Source organism: Mixophyes fleayi, chromosome 1 (assembly GCF_038048845.1).
Source record: "Mixophyes fleayi isolate aMixFle1 chromosome 1, aMixFle1.hap1, whole genome shotgun sequence".
NCBI lineage: Eukaryota > Metazoa > Chordata > Amphibia > Anura > Limnodynastidae > Mixophyes > Mixophyes fleayi.
In genome coordinates, this window is record NC_134402.1 from 33,492,024 (window position 1) to 33,512,147 (window position 20,124).

The 20,124-nt window shown below is 40.3% G+C and overlaps 1 protein-coding gene across 12 annotated transcripts in view; it reads left to right on the forward strand.

The window, feature by feature from the left end:
- The window catches only part of ADD1 (adducin 1), a 57,918-nt gene extending 41,520 nt beyond the window's left edge, over positions 1–16,398 (forward strand). For 2 of the 12 annotated variants that reach the window (XM_075194262.1, XM_075194270.1), the window contains exons 11-18: positions 394–495; positions 1,426–1,515; positions 1,597–1,614; positions 2,821–2,913; positions 6,430–6,586; positions 8,173–8,457; positions 9,016–9,105; positions 13,044–16,398. In XM_075194262.1, coding sequence (XP_075050363.1) covers positions 394–495; positions 1,426–1,515; positions 1,597–1,614; positions 2,821–2,913; positions 6,430–6,586; positions 8,173–8,457; positions 9,016–9,105; positions 13,044–13,492 — 1,284 coding nt within the window. In that variant the 3' untranslated portion in view covers positions 13,493–16,398. Of the gene's footprint in view, positions 1–393; positions 496–1,425; positions 1,516–1,596; positions 1,615–2,820; positions 2,914–6,429; positions 6,587–8,172; positions 8,458–9,015; positions 9,106–10,591; positions 10,627–13,043 lie in introns of those variants that run through there. The other 10 variants (XM_075194272.1, XM_075194273.1, XM_075194275.1 and 7 more) reach the window with 9 other exon arrangements.
- The last annotated feature ends 3,726 nt before the right edge of the window (positions 16,399–20,124 follow it).

Below are 20,124 nucleotides of genomic sequence, written 5' to 3' on the forward strand. Positions count from 1 at the left end.
TGGCTAGTGGTTTAGTAAAATGAGAGAAACTTGGTAATACAACAAGATCAATTTGTAAAGTGATACTTTTTTTTTTTTTCTCTTTTCTTTTCTTTAAACTTTTCAAAAGGAGATTACAATAGGTATAGTGATTCATTTAAAAGGAGTCTTCTCAGACTTCCAAATCACCCTGAGCTCAGAGAGGGTAATGCGAGCACAGTTCAGCGCTAATCGGTGTCAATAAAACATCATTTGGTTTCCAGTCTTCATAGTTCAGTGGTTGTCCAAGTTTCCAATTGCAGCATATTCATTGGTTCATTTCCCTATTTGACTTGTGAAATGCATGACTATATTCTGTGTCTCCGTGGTTGTGGTAGTGTTAATCTGACCATGTCACTGTTCTTCATCTTACAGTGGACTAAGGAGGACGGGCTTAGAACGGCCACCTCTGCTGTCCCTAACCTGTTTGTTCCATTGAACACAGACCCCAAGGAAGTACAAGAAATGAGGAACAAGGTAAATGATTTATAGTTACATTTCCCCTCTCACCATAAATCATTCTGCTTCAGTCCAGTTATGACTTTCTATTCAACCACAATTACATCCCTAGACAATGTCTTCTGTATATAAGTATACTCTGCGGCTTTCATGTACATAGGTCCATCCACCCCCTTATCCCCATGATCAGAGTGACTGTCACTTATATCATCAGTAACAGCCAGTATGACCTGGTTTACCAGAGTGAGTTCTACATTGTTTTGATTTTCTGGACTTTCTTATTAGCATTGCCATAAAGATGTGTTTGTATTGTATTTGTGTCACATAGAGGGAAAAGCGCTTTTAAGCACAAACATTTTATTTTACTTTTTAAATTCATATTTATTGCAGCCCCACAAATATACCTCTGAATCAATTTTATGGCTTCTAATGTTCGGGATAACTAATATATGTACTTTTATCAAATGTTTGGTCTGTTTTACACGGCAGTGCCTCGTGCATAAATGTTTTTTTGGGTGGTTGGGAGCAATTTTATTATTTTTGACATTACTTTTGTTTTTACCACATGAAGGTATCCACTCACACACTTCCTCTCCTCCTCCTTTATTCATGCAGGTCTTTGTGTATCAAAAAACAATACGAAGTATCCCGTAAGGAAATCGGATTACACGAAGCCCTGCATGTGTAAAGCAGAACATTTAGACCTATCTAATATGAACATAGACGTTCACAGCTGGTAGTGCTTAGTCTGTAATTACGGCGGCTCAGGCTGCTCATGGGGACTCCAGATTCCACTTATTAAATAGTCTTTTTGTGTAAAACGAATACAGATAAATGACCCTCTTATACTGACCATTTAAAGAGAAATGTAAAGGAAACCAATTGAAGCCCGCACAACGTGCTGTGATAGGTCAGTTTATAAAGTTACTTCCCATCTTTGTTTTGCAGATAAGGGAACAGAACTTACAAGACATTAAGACTGCCGGTCCCCAGTCCCAGGTCCTGTGTGGGGGCATGGTGGACAGGAGCATGGCGCAGGTCAGTTTCCAAAGCTCTCAGATTAAGTGACTGTAATAAGACTTTCCTTCCATCGCTCTAACATTATTCTTTAATTGACAGAGACTGTCTGTGTATAAGGTAAGTGCTAAATGCGGCTTCTTTGCCCTGCAGACCCACGTAATGTATAACGATGGACACCAGTGGCTTCAGTGTGGGTGGTACAAGCATGGCAGCGACAGATGCTGTGGGCGCCGTTGCTTATCGCCATGCATGACACTGCTTCTTAATGACCTCCCCTCTGGTGACTAGAACTAGCGGAGACGACAATACACACACCAATAGTTTCCAAAGATGTTGTCTGCACCTCCGATGAGGTGAGCGAATGTCACCGCCGAGGATTCTAGAGATATATAAAATTGCCAACGGGGGTAATGGCGTTTTGATGAGCAAGGTGTGGACTTTTGGGACTGCATATTTCAAACCCTGCTCATGTGTTCTGTGTAGAACCTTGTGCCTCGTGGTAGTGTTATCCGACCCCTTTCTTCTTTCCCAGGTGTCAGTTTGGTAACCCTATCATTGACCATGCATGATGAGCTGTAGTGTGCATCACGTGCTCTGTGATGTTATCCTTTGTAAAGCTGAAGCCAGAAGAAACTTCTCCTTTTTATTCCTAATTCATGGTTTGGGCTCAATGTGCCATCTATGAGATCAGACTAAAATGTCAGTAAGTAGCGTGGGATACGTATAATGAGTGTGTGCTTTTACTTCAAATGTGCAGACAATAATGGCAAATCTAGAAAGATGTTGCTATATAACCCTTCAGACTGATTATACCACAAGTACTGCTCGTTCTGTTGCATACTGTATGTAACAGAATATCCTGTTGTACCCTCTGGTCTGCGGTGTATAAAAGCATTGCTTCAGGAGCTGTTGTCAATCAGCTAATCAGATGTAGCATACAAAGTTACTTTATACCTGTGTACTTCTTCCAGATAAGCCACATTGGCTAAGTTGTATTATCAAGCTGACTCCACAGGAAACATTGATAAGGTTTATTGCAGCTACAAAGTTATCAGTTCCATGCGTCTGGAAAACATAAGTTAATGTATAGGGCTCACATGTCTCCACTTGGGTGCAATCCAGTCCTCTTAATTCTCATTGTCATTTTTTGTTTCCAGTCTAATCCGGTGTCAAACCATAAAGTCATTAATGTCTGTTACGTTTCTGTTGCTGTATTGTTTGCGCATGTTCCGCCCCCAGTAGTTGCATGTTCTCACGTCCCCAATGTCTTATGGTGTATATATGAGTTCCGGTTTGCTGTTTTTACTGCATTTACTGTTTCAGGATGCACCTCTGTCAGACTGTGCGGAAACTATTGATGGGTTCGATCTGTCAGAGCAGGCCTTTAGTCCAGCTAAAACCTACTCAGTTAGAAAGGTATATACTGCCCTGTCTATATTCTGTAGTTCACATGCTCTCCCGTATTATCTATTATTCTGCCATCCTTTAGGTTAAACAGCGTTATGTTGTGGCTCTGTAGAGCCGCTAAACATGGTGACGTTTGTTCAGGATATGAGTTACTAAAGGGATAAAACAATATATAAATGGTGCTTGTACATCTAGCTCACAAACACTGAGGCCATAGACTTTCCTGGTGTTATGTAAGATAGACGCTACAGTGCAGATTACCAGTGACCCGCTGCATTATACAGTATGGACAACACCCCGACCCCTCCACTTTTGAAGACACTCTTGGCCATTTTTTGGGAATACTGTGATCATGCATATCGCAGTTTAATGGAAGAATCTCCTTAGTTAGGAATGTATCCAGGCCCAACGTTTACCGCCTCATACCAGGGGCTTTGTGAGATGTATTACACAGGTCTTATTTCCCTTTATTCTTATTTTATGTATATGATTTAATTATACGTAGCTTTTGTGTAATCACTTTATCTGCCGTTCGTTTAGTTTTCCAAATCCTGCAACAGATATACAAAAAACTTTTACGAAGACCTCTTCCACTATGCTGACATGTCTTGAACCCACGAGCCATTCATTCATATCTTCTACAGCTGACATTTATGCTGTAGGATATAGATGCAAATATAATGGTAGATAGGGCTATAGCACTGAACAAAGAATGTGGCTTTATATTGATAGGGTAATCGTCTTTCAAGTATCCAGGTGGTGATAATATAAAGTTTATTGCAATAATGTCTCTTAATTAAGCGCAGAGTGACGTGTACTTGGCCTATCATAGACCACAAATGTTGCATGGCATTGAAGTATAGCTAGATATGTGCATAAATTATAGTATGATGTTAATATACTAAAACCCTTACATCTAATGTAGAGAGAGAGATTGTTTTTTATACTAGTACAGAACAATACCTTCTGTGTCTCCTAACTAGCAATATAGTTTGAAGGTTAGAGAGACAATGGTAGCTATTTAAATATCACTTTTCTGGTTCCTGCTTCCTATTCTACTACTTCATGGCTCTTTACTTTTGCTATCTAAAGCAGACCGGTCACCTACAGACATTTTGTGGTGTGGTCTAAAATTCACCCCACCCTTGGTGTCAGCCATGTGATCTACCTTTGTGTCATTTGCAAAGACATATTTTACCTTCAGTACCAATAGTAACATTGGCAATAGAGATATTGAAGTGGGCAAGTCCAAGCTTAGATGCTTGGGGCGCTCCCCTGGTAACCTCTGAGTACCCTCTATCCCTCAACCAGTATTGTAACCATATCCAGCTTCCAATGTATCAGTCTGATGTGGGACAGTGTACAAGGTCCTCAGATGACCCCCATGTGAGGCTGCTTGTTCCTTACTGACAGCCGCTAGTGCACACAGTGCAGGGTATGGTTCCAGGAGACTTGCAGCATCGTTTACATTCAGCTTGTCTGTGCCAGCAGACACGGCATTGGAGCACCAGCAGGGGGGGGGGGGGGTAATTCTGTGGGGTCCTCGAGGGGAGAGAGTTATTTGTTGGAAATTAAGCACTAACTATTAAAATATGTGGAAAATTGGACGTTACAAATGTGAGCAGTGTGAGGTAGTGGGAAGCACTGTTATGTGTGATGTACACAACCTATAATGTTTATTTCTTAATCTATACCGATTTCTTGTCCACAGTGGAGGCAGTAATTTTTCCAGTTAAACTAATAATAATTGCATGGTTACCACGAGAATTAGTAAGCTGCTGAACATTGTCTGTGAGTGGGTGATATATCCACTTTATCCCTAATGAACCCTCCCCACTGGCAGCGTGCCCACTGGGACTGTCACCATGAGTAGTTACAGAACTATATTTTTGTTCAATAAATCCTTAAATTGTTAATGAAACCTTGCGCATGGTCTACGGTTTACATTATTTTGTGCAATTGCTACTGCCTTGGATTTTTAGTACTATATTCTCAGACCGAACATTTTATAAATATATAGAAGGTCCTGTGCATATTGGTGTTAATATCAGCGGTTAGTTAGCTAATACAGAACCCTGTACTTTGCCCTCACCGCTAGCAGAGCAGTCAGTGCACATTATTATATTGTACTTAAGTAGCGCTCCTATAGAATCCGTTATATTGTACTGAGCATTAACGCTCCGAAACACTGCAGGTAACGCAGACATTGACGCACAGCAAACAGTTGTTTGTACATGTCCGTTGGATTCCTAGTATAACTTAGTATTCCTAATGTCCATGTCCTGGTGATCATGAAATCAGGGTTCTCTTTTACATTGTAATCTCCGAGAAGCACACAGGGTTTATGACCTAATAAAGACGTTCATTCACAGACTATGGATTGCAGGGTATTTATAGGTTAAGCTGCCTGATGTCCCCACATTCTTCTCTGTATTTACCAGACACACAGTTGAGCCCTCAAGGACATGACTTCTGTGGTTGTCTTTTCTGCACCCTGGGCCTAGTGGTGGCTGGAAATGTGTGGAAGCCTTGATGTACTTGCAGAGTTAGTGACTGTTAAATGGAAAGATTGGATCTCAAATTTTAAAGAACGTAAATGTGTAAAATGTTACTGTTTTGGATATGCCTGGAATTGTTGGCATGCTGACCTCTTCACGGCCTTTCTGTTTATAACTATTGTGCAAAAGGATCTACAATTTTGATGCAGCTGTCAGCGGACGTACTGTGCCCACGTGTCCTCTAACTGCTGCTTACAGAGAGCTGGGGAGACCTCATTCATTAGGGAGCAGAACCAGATATAATTGTACTATTTACACAACTTGTGTCTGGATTGTAATCTTGGTTTGGGCTGCATGCTCTCAGATCAGGGCCCTCGGCATTTTGTTTCACTTGGTTATTGATTGCAGACATTACAATCTCTGCACCTTTTCTGCTGCCTTATGCTTGAGAATACATTATCCTCTTCCCAGCAGCACTTAGTAAGGATTAACTGTATTCTAGGGATCTGCAGTAAAAACACATATCCTGGCTATTGTAGTCAATAGGAGAAGGGAGAAGGATCTGAGATATCTAATTACTATCTGAAGCTGAACTGATGCTGGTCAGCTGAAATGAAATGGCTCCGATCTTCAATATAGGCATATTTTACCAGTCCGTGATCTGCACATCTTATACGTTTAGAAAAGCAGAATTTTGCTTGCTCAGCCTTCTCAATTAACCACCTCCCATAGATGTTTAACCCTAAATGGACAGGGGTTATTCCCGTTTTTAATTTCAGGGTAATGGAAGTGGAAAACGTTACAGCTGCTACCGAACAACCATGTGACAAATCTGTAACATGACGGGGCTAACACGACGCCTGTGTTTGATTGCTATATGGGCGAACTTGCGCTTATGTATAATTTTTGTGTGTGTTTTTTTTCTATTAAATACATTTACTTTTGAACTGCAAAACATTGTGTGGACTTGATGTGCTCAAAACAAATCTCCTCTTTCTTTGTACCCCCCCCCCCATACTTTTTACAGGGAGAACTGATTACGGCTTCCAAGGCCATCATTGAGAAGGAGTACCAGCCACGCGTTATTATCAGCACAGCCGGCCCCAACCCCTTCAACAAGCTGACAGACCGAGAGCTGGATGAGTATCGCAAGGAAGTGGAGCGCAAGCAGAAGGATGCTGAAGGTGGGTGACTCCGCATGGTGTCCATCTGCCAGCACCATCGTTATGTAACGCCAGGTGGTTTTTCTGCAGTAGTGTTGTGTGCATCAGTGTTTTGCTGTTCTATCCATGTTCTAAAACATTCTGCTTACACACAGCAGACAGTTTCTTGTATACAGGATCCATGAAGGTAGAATATATTGTTTCCACTGCAGTTCTGGTTATAAAACGAACACTCCATTATACCGCTACAACTCGCCCACATCTGTTCTGGTGAGATCTGATTTACGTCAGAAAGCGGAGACTGAGTTGCTGTGACATGACTGCCCCTGTGCATGAATCGACCAATCCACACACTGCATTGCTGCAGAACGAGTTTGCTCAGCTGTCTGTCAGTTAGAGAAGCGCCTCAATCCTACCATGGCAGCCTTCTGCAGAGGCGTGACGAGGCATGGTGAACATATAGTGTGTAAACTCCCCCGGTTATGTAAAACAAAGACAGTTGTCAGCACTTGTCCTTGCCACTGCAAATCTGTGTCCTGTAGCAAATGAAAACATGAGATATTGGTTCATATTTTGATCAAAACATTTAAGCCTGCATCTCAGCATCAAGGGCACCTCGTTGTATGCAAGTCTTAAGCTGACATATATGCTTCAAACACCATTAAATTGCAGTCAAATGCACTTCCAGTTTGTCCTGTTTATCATGTTGTTGTTGTTGTTCCGCTCTGTAATACCAGTTGAATATATTAATGCCAGATAGGCTCTTATAGGTTTTTAGTGTTCAATCTAGTTTGGTAAAATTCTACAGGTTTCATAATGACAAACTGTTCTTTTAGATTGAGCGGCTGTAGAGGAAGCTATAGGTATAATTACACTTCCCGCAGAACACCATCTAATTGTTGTTCTGAAGGTCATTTCTTCAGTAGAATTAGCAGCCCTCACTCTATGGGACTGATTTAATTATTCACAAAGATCAAGCGTATATGTGGGTTGTTTATGATTAAAATATTCACTGATTTTTGCTAGATCATTGATGAGCAGCAAAACTAAGCGAACATTTTTGTGCCATAATTGCCGGTGTTCACAGAAACGGCTAATTGAACCTGACCTCGTGCGATTCAAAAATTTTCTTTGTAAATATATATATATATATATATATCTCTAAACTCTATGCTGGTACTTGTGTTGTCTTCACCATGTTGTGAGACCCAAGTGGCCATATTAGGTGATTAGATGAACAGATATAACTACCAGATCTGCATATGAGGGCAGATTTTGCACCAATTTTAATATTAAGTAGGGGATTTGAGCACATTTTTCAGCATGGTTCAGTATTGTTATTTTCTGTGTATATAACAAGACGTGGGATTTGTGAAATGTAGTATTTTGCTGGTTTGACATATGACTAATATGCCCTAATGAATTTATCAATCCCATGGAGTAGTCCATACCATTGCATCATGCAGTGGGAGTTTGCATCTACCATAGTTTCTGTATAACTTGGCAAGCCCTGCATCATGCAACCAGCAGACTTGTCCCACAGTGGAGGTTTGGCTGTGGTGGTACAGACCCTGAATGGAGACTATAATAAGATCTCCACTTTATAGAGGGTGAAATTACGTTTCCGGATGTTCCAGTGACCTCTGCAAGAGCAGAAGATGCAGCAGGTGATGTACAGGTTCTCCCAGCAGAAGTCTTGGAAGAGAACACCATGGTTTGTCAGGACCTATTGGTAGACCAGTTACCAGTGATAGAGGTGTCTACTCTAGAAGTGGAAAGAGTGGACGTTTCTCTGGAAGAGCCAAATAAACCGGAGTCTCCTCACAGAGAGTTTCACACAGCCGTCGTCCGAGCCCTTAACACCAACTCCAGTGTCTTGCCTAGTAATTCAGGTATCTACCAGGAGGCCATTCTTCTCTCTCCCCCTTTATTGCTGATCACCACTGGGAATCTGGTGTGGGCAATCTGGTGGTGGTGTGGATGGGAATCTCCAAGATCTCTTCACTGAATGTGTCCCAAATTTCAGATCTGCGCCATCACAAAGCTGTGGTATAAATGTGTGTTAATTTATCAAGTGTTACCTTGCACGTGTCAGTAAGTCTTTAAATCCTGGTGATGGGTAATTATTACAAGTAACTATTTTTTAATTTTTTTTACTTTTATTCTGCTCTTCATGACACAGAATTCTCCTGGTTAAATAACTTGCATTGCATTAAAAATTACATTTCTGTGTTTTGAAAACACCTGAATCTTTATTCCATAGAGACGACATGAGCTGTTGCTGCTGACATGTATTGTGCAACTTTGTTATTTTTATCTTGGAGATTTTTGAGCTTGGAAAGCAGCTATGGTCAATCTTTAATGTACCTATTTCTTTACTGTACTAATATATAGGCGATCGTGTTTTATTTTTGATGCACACCAGGTGACCACTTTTCTTTCATCTTCAGATCAGCCAGAAGAGTTGGCAGAACAGAAGGACACTATTCCTGACCACTCTTTAGCCCGTACACCTCCCAGTACCCCCAACAGACAAGAAGGTAAGTCTGGGGATGGTGTAATCTGATTATTCATCTGACAAGTTATAGAGGCCAATATTATACTGTATTATCAATGTGTTCCGTCTATGAAAGCAAAAATAACGACCAATAAATGGGAGGGGAATGGGGGGAGTCTGTAGGATTTATAATCGTTTTAACAGTACTTTAAAAGCGGGACAATTATGATTGGGAAACAGGCCCTATGATAGACTGTTTTCCCTTTCTGTAAAATACGTCTATAATGCAGTACTATAAATATACTTAGAAATGTACCTATAACTTAGAAATTATATTTGGCAATAAATCCTAAATAGAGCCTTGAAATAAGGATGTTTGCCTGGGGTTGATGGTACAAATTCATGAGCTGTGACATCACCATTGGCACGTTACTGTGACTATACTCACAGCCGTTTGTATAAAGCCCACAGCTTGTGATCCTTCTGGCCTCTAAAGATCACAGTGACAAAAGTGCTGACGCTGCCACACAATACAGGGCTACAACCACACAATACAGGGCTACAACCACACAATACAGGGGTACAACCACACAATACATGGCTACAACCGCCGCTGCGTTTATGCATAAAGCTGGTGTTGATTTAGTATTTATGAATGTCGCATTCCACCCAAAAACACTGCGTTCAGAATCTGTGAGAAGTCGGGCTGATGAGGGGCGTGTAAGGGGTGTTTCTGGGGCTCGTGTTTTTGTTTGTGAAGATGCTTGTGTGTTTGGAACCACATTTCTCTTTTAATGGGAAATGTGGTTCCCAGACATTCTGAAATGTTTGTGTGTAACAAGGAAACAGTGGTTCCCATTAACTGTCGATATACTAGCTCATAGCAACTTCATGGTACTTTGGTAAAATGGGACGTTCACAAACGCTAAGAGACACCAGCTAAAACTGCTACCCAGGTTCCCTAACTGTTTATATTACCTGCGAGAAAGACGCCAAACAACATGACTGGCACTGAGACTTCGGAAATAATGAACAGCGATTTTTAGGTCTTTGTGTCTCCCGATATAGACTCCTGATAGTCTTGTGTGTGTGCAATTACAGCCAACCCTCTTTCATATGCAATTGTGAATATCGTCACATAAAGAAACTTGCATGTTGGGTTTAGTGCATGCTAGTTAATAAAACTATGCCGTCACTTCTAATAAGATTATACAAAAGATAAGTTTAAGAAGGCAAAAAACAATTTGTTTACTAAAAAAACAAGGGTGGAAAAAACAAGCACAAGGGTGAATGATGAATAGTAATACATGAATCGAGGGCTGTCCTGTCTAGCACATCAGCACTGTGTTGTGTCCCCCTCCTTCATATTGAGCCCATATGTCCAAGTTATCTCCATCCACCGTTATCATCTCAAGATTGTTGCCAGCTATTCATTTGACTCTAATACCGCTTCGATGAATGCATTAGACTTTTTTTTTTCTACTTGTGCTTTTTTGTTTTGTTTTTTCTTGTGGCTGCCAAACAAACAGGAGATGGATATGCTAAAGAGTACCTGTTACCATAGTAAGTATCATCTCATTCTTTCAATTCTTTCCCTTTTTACTTTTTCTTCAAATCCTTGTGTGCATTGCTTCATTCTATCGCATCTTTGTTTTTACGTTTTATTAACGACCTGCCAGTACCCTGGTGTTCAGTCCTAGAGATACAAAGCTACCAGGATGGTGGAGAAACCTTTATCTAGTTAGTTTAATACATTTGTCTTTGGGAGTAGCCGCTAAGTGGACGTTCTGGAATGGTTTTCTGGAAACGTGCTCAGGGTTTATTGCTGAATTTACGGAACATGCTCCTTATTTTAAGCACAAGAAAATCTATAAATTGACCTTTTTTTGCCGCAATATCTTGCCCATCTTGTGATATAAATGTTGGATAGTGGATCCGGTTTGTTTTAATGTAGAATTGTATGATCTGGATTTATTTAAAGCTTTTGAGAACTTGATTTAATATTAATGATTCGGCTTATTATGGTGCCCCCTCCCCCTCTTTCTCCTATGACAAGCTCATGCTTTCTTCAGTGTGAACCTAGAATGAGCAGCTCTAGTACAATTTAGAGGAAGGGGATTTTGGGGAAAGGACAAGCAGACTGCACATAACATTAACAGTATGCGTATTCTAAAACACACAATGTGACGCAGCCGCCAGTAATCTGCATCTTATCAAAATGTGGTTCATCCCCTGTACACCCACTGTTTACCAATGCGTGTGCCACACCCAGTTCCCGTGTCCCCCACCCATCTAGACTGCCGATATGGCTACTGGGTGCATTGATTAGAAGCAGTGCGGTCATAGACTGAGCTGAAAGGGCCACTCAGCCACAACATTGACCTTTTCATATAAGAACCATGTAGGTAAAATACATTGGTCACTGTTATCCTGACATTCCGCTGCAGTGTTACTTAAATGTAAAGTATTCCCACCGTCCCCTGTTCTATTACATGTAACTGCAGCTCCTCCCACATCTACAAACAAGGTTCTATTGCTTCCTGAGCTGCTGTGACATCACTGGTCCCGCCCCTTTGTATAAATCATCCAATCCACATTGTGCATTTCTGCAGTGTAAGGCAGCCAAGCTGTCAGTCACTGCTTGCTTCAGTGTTTCCACAACCTATTAAGTATAAACCCTGGAATTATTTCCTGAAGTGTATTATTCAGCTCAGCGATACACAGTATTTGATATATAATAGCGTCATATACTGTCTGTACTGGTAAATAATTAGTGGCTGTTATGGAGGTCAAGGAGGAATAGCAATCGGTAGAACAGATTATACTGCTGGTTGCGCTCAACTGTGCTCAGTACATGGCCCTACAGTCCTTGTGTGAAGCTAACCAAGTAATAATGGTTTGTGTATTATTAGAGAACACATCACATTGGTAGAAGCTTCTTACAACTCTGGAGCTATGTCGGCCTTTTCTCCTGCCAGTTTCTAGACCCGATAACGCACAGTAACCCTCTGTTCTGTTCGAATGACGACATGTCTGAGGGATTTAGGTGCTGCAAAAAAATAACTGGAACTAACATGGTGGGAATGTGGTGCTTATGTTAATACTGAAAAACACTGTCCACTATTACCAAATCTGTCTCCATGTTTAAAACCGCATTTAATTCATAGTATACGTGATCTTATATGTAAGAGGTTCAATTAGTGATTATAGAAATATAAGCTTGTGCACTTGATTAGGTGACATCTGGTGACCTCAAGGAATTTGCATTCGCTTCCGCACTATTAAGTCTTGTACCTTGCGCATATACTCAGCCACTTCAATGCAATATTGTTTCTTTTACCTAATATGCCCACGTCGCCTACAAGCAGTAAAGACAGCCACTTGGTAGCCATTCATGATGACGCAGCTTCTCAATTCAGCCCCTTCAGCTAAAAACCATGTGTGCACATATATTTGGGGAGAAATTGATATAATTCAGTATTCAATTTGCTCCGTCCACATATGAATATGGCTGCTATGGTTTTTTTTTTTTTTTGAGAAATAAGTCATTTTAATTATGTATGAAATTGAAGAGGCTTTTAGAATTTGAACATATCATGTACCAATTATTTCATTTCCTAACAATTTGCTAATATTCAAACAGTAATTCCAAGCTACATCCTTTTATTTTATTTTTTCTGTTTTTGAAAGGTTTTAACTGCTTTTTAACCAACTTTGGGGTTGTTTTGCTTTCCCCCCCCCCTTTTGATATGAATATATTACACACTTTCAAATCTTTTAAGCCACTAAAATGGGTCTATATTCAATTCATTCTTCATGCATGTTTTTTAAGTAAAGGGAATCACCCTATTGGTAAAAGGCACATTGGAAATAATTCAAATTGATATACCAGAGACGTGCAAGTGTGTAATAGTATTCAGAGACTTGTGTCCCGCAGACTCTGATGTACACGGCATTAACGACTGTCTGTCCGTTCCCCAGAATCTCAGCAGGAGCAGACTTACAAAGATGACAGTGATGCTGCAACCTTCAAGCAGACTCTTCCAGACCTGACCCCGGATGAACCATCTGAAGCCCTCTGCTTCCCAGCGTCTGCAAAACCAAATGAAGAACAACCGGCTTCTGGTGATGAAGACCTCCCAAAGGCCCATACAGAAACCTCTCATGAAGAAATTAAAGGACTTGAACCACAGAACGTTGAGTCTCTTCCTGCCACGCCGGTAGCCCAGGATGCCGTGCAGGCGGATACGACTGCGGCAGACTCGGCACAACAACAGGCGGACGCTGCGCAGGCAGAGGTGGCACCGGCAGACGCGGCACAGGCAGACGCTGGCAGCGACGAGTCTCCTGGAAAATCCCCCTCCAAAAAGAAGAAGAAATTCCGTACCCCTTCCTTCCTGAAGAAGAACAAAAAGAAGAGCGAGTCGTAAAGCCCTGCAGGAACACTGTCATATTTCTAGAAGTCAGTTCATTAACCACTAGAATGTACCCAATCGTATTGTTTTTTGTCTTTTCATTATATAAAGGAATGCAAGAAAAACACAATAACTGAACCCGCTAGATGTAGCTTGATTGTGAAAGGTTAAACCAGGAAACTAACTTCCATGTAAGGTGCTAACCTGTGTGTTCAGCAGCTAACTCCAACACAAACTGTTCACTCACCACTTGTACATGTTCCTAAACATTATGTCCACTTTTACTTGGTTTCTATTTGGCTTGTGCAGCCAGGTTGTGCTGCTTAATGCACTCCGCATACACATGATGATCTCTTCCCTTAGCATGACTCTTGTGAATAACACGCCTGTGCTTTGCTGCGTGGGGATGACGTGTGCACGTCGCACATGGCTTTCTTTTAGTTACATGATCCTTTTATAGTTGGCGTCCCGGCAGGCTTGCGGTCACCCCATCTTGTGCGTACACTGAGCCGTTGCCAGTTATCCTTCCCTAGTTGGCCTGCGCACATTAACGAGCGCTTTCATGGAGTCCCCTCGGTTCTAGCTGAATAATCTAAGCAAATAATGGCTATTTGCTGGCATAATTGTGTTTTTTTATCATTAGGAACTGCTGCTGCCTTAATGACATGGAATGAACGCCCTGACCAATCGCTTTCCTGTCCATCTATCCATGTAGCCTTCTCATTCCTTCTCTTATAACAAGGATGGTTACGAACTCAATAGAAGGTGCATTCACTGCAACAACAACAAAATAATACAAATGTGCACGTCCTGTATAACTGGATTCCATCTGCTTTTTTTTTTTTTTGGCAACTCTACTATTTCCTGTCAGTCATTTATGTCCACCTTGCTGTGACTTTGAGTTCACTTCTGAACTGTTTTCCACTGAAATTACAATCTGGCTGTATGTTTGGAATGTGAATCGCTTTAAAAATCCCCAACAGTGGCTAATTTCACTGCCTGTCCTGTGTACTACAGTACAAACCTGCTTCTGTCACACTCCTCCTGCTCCAGCCACACCAGATGGAAGTAGAAAACGTACATTCCTTTGGAAATAAATCCGCTAGCGTAGGAAGATTACTGCAAGATGTCTTAAAAACCAAAAGCTGATGCACCTTCATTGTAACCGTTCACCACACTCCTGATTGTGTTCATACTTCTAACAATTGCGATGAATTTCCTTTACATGTGCTATATAACATGTAAAGTCATCTCGGCTGTTACGGCAGCCATTTTGTGGAACGGAGAAGCCATTTTGTGGGGAACACTTTGGTCCATAGGCTCCTAATGAATTCATATTGGTTTAGCCCACAAGATGGCCGTTCTCACTTTTGAGTAGGGAACCGGTACACTTCAATATTCAATTTCAGCCAGTTTCCAAACTAATTTGAAGCCTAGTCATTGTCGCTTGTTTTCAAGTAGCCAGTTTTAACATTTTGGTTTTGAAAATCTTGGAATATCTCTGGATAATGAGGAAATCTCTCCTTCATCACACAATCGTAATATGATTTATGATTTCCAAACCTTGAGTCTTCCATACTGAAAGTGTCGTCATCTCTATTTCACACAAAGCCCGTATCGTTCTGGTCCATTCTAACCTTACGCCCCAAAAAACACTTTGCTTGAAATCAACTGTGAATTAAAAGTATTACAGATATCATTTAATGTTGTGACAGTTTAATGTAAACCTATAAAAGTGCACTCTGATTATTTAGTAATGGACCATACAACCAAGAGGTGTCTGCCATTTAGAAATTCTCACATAAAGAAATAATTTGCCGCTACAGTCGGCTGGCAGTGAACGACGCGCCATTTTATCGCACCACACACTTCCTGGAATGAAGCGTTTTACTGAATAGACCGTAACAGGCTTTATTTTCCTGCCTGATACTTGCCCATTGAGTGTAACATGAAGGATTCTGCCCATTACTAAAACAGTCACTGCTTCAGTCACAGATTTTACTTCAAAATATTATATGAGGATACGGAATATTTTTTATTTATTTAGCTTTTTTTTTTTTTTTTTACATCGCATTTGAATGATGTTTATGACCTGGCAGCATAATAAGAGGTTGTGTTTCCTGCCGCATGTACGCAATGCTTTTTTAGTAGATAACAAGTGTATCTTTCAACTCCAGTTCTCATCTTGACACAACCTATTTTTATGTCTATTTTAAAAAATAAATAAATGACTAGTTATCCCATATTAGCCACGATAGGGCCTATTACTAACCACTAAAGCCCATTACTATTTGCATTAAATTGCTACCTGCCTTATAAAGTTCTAGTGCGAGATTTCATTTTGGTTGACGGATATTCTTCCTTTTTGCAATGATTTTAATCCCAGGTCTTTGTTTAGTACGGTAATGTATTGATACACATTTCAAAAGGTCATGTGTTTTATTTCTTTTCCCACCTCTTTCCTTGTACTATTATTTTACTCACAAATAAAATTGGTTAAACTGCACAACCAACAAAGAATGTGTCGATCTGTTCCAAAAGCAGAAAAATGTATCTTCTGATAAATTATATCCAAGTATGGAAAGCTCTGATAATCTTACTGTATATATTTAGGGGTATATTCAATCAGCTCCCGGGATCACGGCTATGCGCAGGTGCTTCCTTCCTGATACCGCTACACCGCAGATTTCCCTTCACACCCCATAGGATTGCGAAGGGAAATCTGTGATGTCTGTACCTTAATTGCACTTTATGTGCGCAGTCGCGGTTCAGGAAGCTAATTGAATATGCCCCTTAGTGCCCTAAAACAACTGTGAGCTGGAATATTGTGCTCTAAAGTTAGGTTCTGGAGGTCACTCAAGTGGTTGTGTACAGACATTGTAACACTATCACATTCCATTCACATTATGGGGGGTATTCAATTGTTAGCGAGATCCCCGGAAAAACGAGCGCTTAAAATATATTAGCGGTAATATGCGCGTAAATTACGTTAATACGGTAGTTTACTCGCTGAATTTCATCTCGCAGCTCAGGGAGCTGCGAGATGAAATTCAGCGAGTAATTACCTTATTAACGGTAATATTTTTCGAGCACTCGTTTTCCGGGGATCTCGCTAACAATTGAATTCCCCCCCTAAAACTACCACATTCCATCACTTACATTCTCCATACCTTCTCTTCTACATAACCACTGGTGTCACCTACAAACAAACCATCTGTTAGATGCCCTTACTGTGCTGAAAAACTAGGGTTCATTGAACCCTTTTGGCTAACACGGTACTTGCTGTGAATGCAGGGTAGTCCTTGAATGAAAGGCAGCCAAACAAGCAGTGTTGCTTTATGTCCATGTGTACAGATTGCTCGTTTGTTAAAGGGTTCAATGAAATGTAGTGGAAATTGTATTCAAGTACAAAAAAATGGTGTTGAGGTTGCAAATTTGGCATTGCACTTTTTTTTTTTTTTTTTTTTTTTTAAATCACAATAAATCTTTAACCCCACTTTTGAGAGTATACCTTGGAGTTCTATTCCCTGTTATGCGATAACACTGTGGCTTAAAGATTGATGCATTGCAAACCAAACCCGCACTTTGTTTCCTTGACAACCACAGTTGAGGAATTACAGTAACGGGAAGCTCTCAAACCAGTTCTCTCCTTACCAACAAACTTATCACAGATATTCTTATGACTGATACAAAAAAAAAGTTGTGTACAAAATAAAGCTTTATTGGTAACAAAACCCAAGTCATAACATTTCTCTATGGTTTACAGAATAGAAGACCTAACAGCGTAAAAAGTTTACACAATAAAAAATTCATATAAAAGATTGTAATAAGAAATACAAAAACTTTCGTAACAATGCAGTCAAGGTTTGAGCCTATAATGACAGGTTAAGATTATGATGATAGTCGCTGAGTAGTTAAGTCATCCGTTGTAATGCGACCTTTCAGTATTATAATACTGCTACAATACATCAGTGCAGTTTAAGATTCATGGAACTGGTCAACTATCTTGTAAAATAATAACAAAATGACGTACATTAGAGGAAACTAAAAAGCCTAAGAGGGCTCATCCAAAATATAATCCTACAATATATATAAAATAATATTAAGCACATTAAAGCATAAAAACAGTGTTTCTCCACAGCAGCCTTGAATCATTCCCTACAACCGTCACGGGCTGAGGATGATCAGTTATAGAGCTACAGCCAATGACGACGTCCTATGGTTATAAAGGAAAATGTCTGTTCTTTCTAATCTGTTAAAATATACTGCAGTCGGTTCTTTGAATTCGGCAATAATTATTCTGCCCCTTAATCCAAATATTAATGGGTTGCTAAACTACAAAGTTACCTTATATAAAAACAGGTTTCCAATAACATTCATAAATATATATACGTAGAAGTATGCAAAACAAAATATTTTAAGCAATTGAGGCACTGGGTGATTACCAATAAGTGATAAATTGTGAATAACAAACCAAATTAACAGATAATATAACACAGTCGGCTGCTTGTTATCTTTCAGCACCTGTCTGCAAGTGCAAAAACCAAGAATCCAAAATAGAAGAGAACAGAAGTGCCACATGTAGCGTAAAAAAACATTTTACATACGTGACTAATGTAAAAGGATTCATAAAAACATACAGGCATTTGGATGATTTTTTATGAATCTTTTTATTAAAATATTTGATGATTGACAGAATGAGTCATTTAAGTATTGAGAAAAAAGTAAGATGGTGCATCTATAGCTGAGAGTCTAATGAATGAACACACTACACTATTTGGTTCTCTTGGGTTTGTGTGCGACAAAAGGATTCATCACTGTGGTATGGGAAGTTGATATAGTGAAGAAATTAATAGGAAGTCTTCATTTATCAGATAAGTCCGCATTCACTTTGCACCATCTACGTAGAAGTTACCATCTATTGAGATGTTCAACATTTGTTATGCCACTGAACGTAAGCTATTGTTATCAGACATTTCAGATAAACATGAGGCCAATACGTCAACATCCCATTAAGGTGCAAATGTGCAATGTTGGTGGATATCCCTACCTTTACGTTTGCTGAATAATACAGACAGAGAGTCGTCTGATGTGCTTCTCATCTAATGTTTAATGACGTACTTGTACTTATTACTTTGTGTCCAGCTTACGTGCTCCCTCCCCGGCCATTGCTTGTAGAGCAGGAGGACAGAGGAGGGTGCTGGCAACAGCCCTGAACGTATATTTGTGAATTTTATTAGTATCTCTTATACATGATGTCTTTAGAGAGATCAAACATTCGCTCCGAGCGCTGACAGTTTTTCATATCAGGGTAAGGCAGTCTGTGGTCCTCCAGTTGGTGTGGTACCAGAAGTCCCAGCATATCCTGGTAGCCAGAAGTTGGCAAGACCTGCTGGGACTTATAGTTCCACACCAGCTGGAGAGCCGCAGGTTTGTCCGTTGGTCATTTTTTGCTGTGTTTTCGATCAACACAACATCTAACGCCCAGTGTTTTCCCGTCAGAACCTGGCTTCTCTCAGATAACACAATGTCCCCGTTAATGGAAACATAAATATAGAATCTCTCGAACAGTTTATGTTCTTCCTACATGAAACGTGTTATGGGAGGCTGTGCACTGGCTGGAATCCAACATCCACATGGAGAGCAATCAGAATAAATAGAGAAGGGATATCTGCTAAAATACAACCAGCATTGTCATAGTTTCAGACCTCTATTTCCAGCCACGCCCCAGTGATGTCACACTCCAAACCATTGTATCGTGAGAGAATTATCACACCCAGGTTACACTGACGGCAGAACGTAGAGGGAGCTGTGGTGAATGGACAGCCTTACTAGCGCCATCGTAGAAACCAGATCTTATAACAGATGTTTATAGTCGTCTCTATACGTGGGGCTTGGCCTATAAGCATGGCGTTACTGAATGTAAGACCAGGAGGTAGACAAAATACCATAAATTTGCTCATAGCTTGTACAAGCAGATAAAACACCAATCCAGTAATAGCACAAATATGGCTTTTAAAATGTGTGTGTTACAATGGTCAGCCTCGTCTCCTTGGACCTCAGTGTGGATACAGAAAAATTTATTCGTACCAGACATGTGCAAACGTAATCCACAATGTTTTGGTTATGTACTAAAAACAGCAGCATTATCCACAACCAAACACAATAAAGATGTAATCATTAGCCCAGAATACACACAGGTCATGTGAGAAATAGTATAGCTATACAAAGAATAATGTCCTTTCTCCTTCATCCGGTCTGGGGGACACTGCTTACCATTTGTGGTGGAGGGAGTTTGGGGAGTTGGCACCGAACTAGTTAACTTTTAGTACTGCCGACAGACCCCTGCCCCCTCTTGTTCATAAAAATATCAATCCAAATTCTTATCTTTTTACAAAACAATATAACTTTTAGTAAATAAGGTTACTAGTGGTCAAATAATTACAACTGTTCTACATCAAAGAACCGGTCACAAATTATTAAATCAATAACCATAAATAATTATTTCAGGGAGGGGGGAGGGGGAGAGTGAATGAATGAATGGGTTAGTGCTGGTGTAAAGATCTTTGACCTACATCGATTTAGGTGAGGTTTATATGTAATGCCATCTAGGCGAACCAGCTACGTACCTAGGGCACAACGGAATG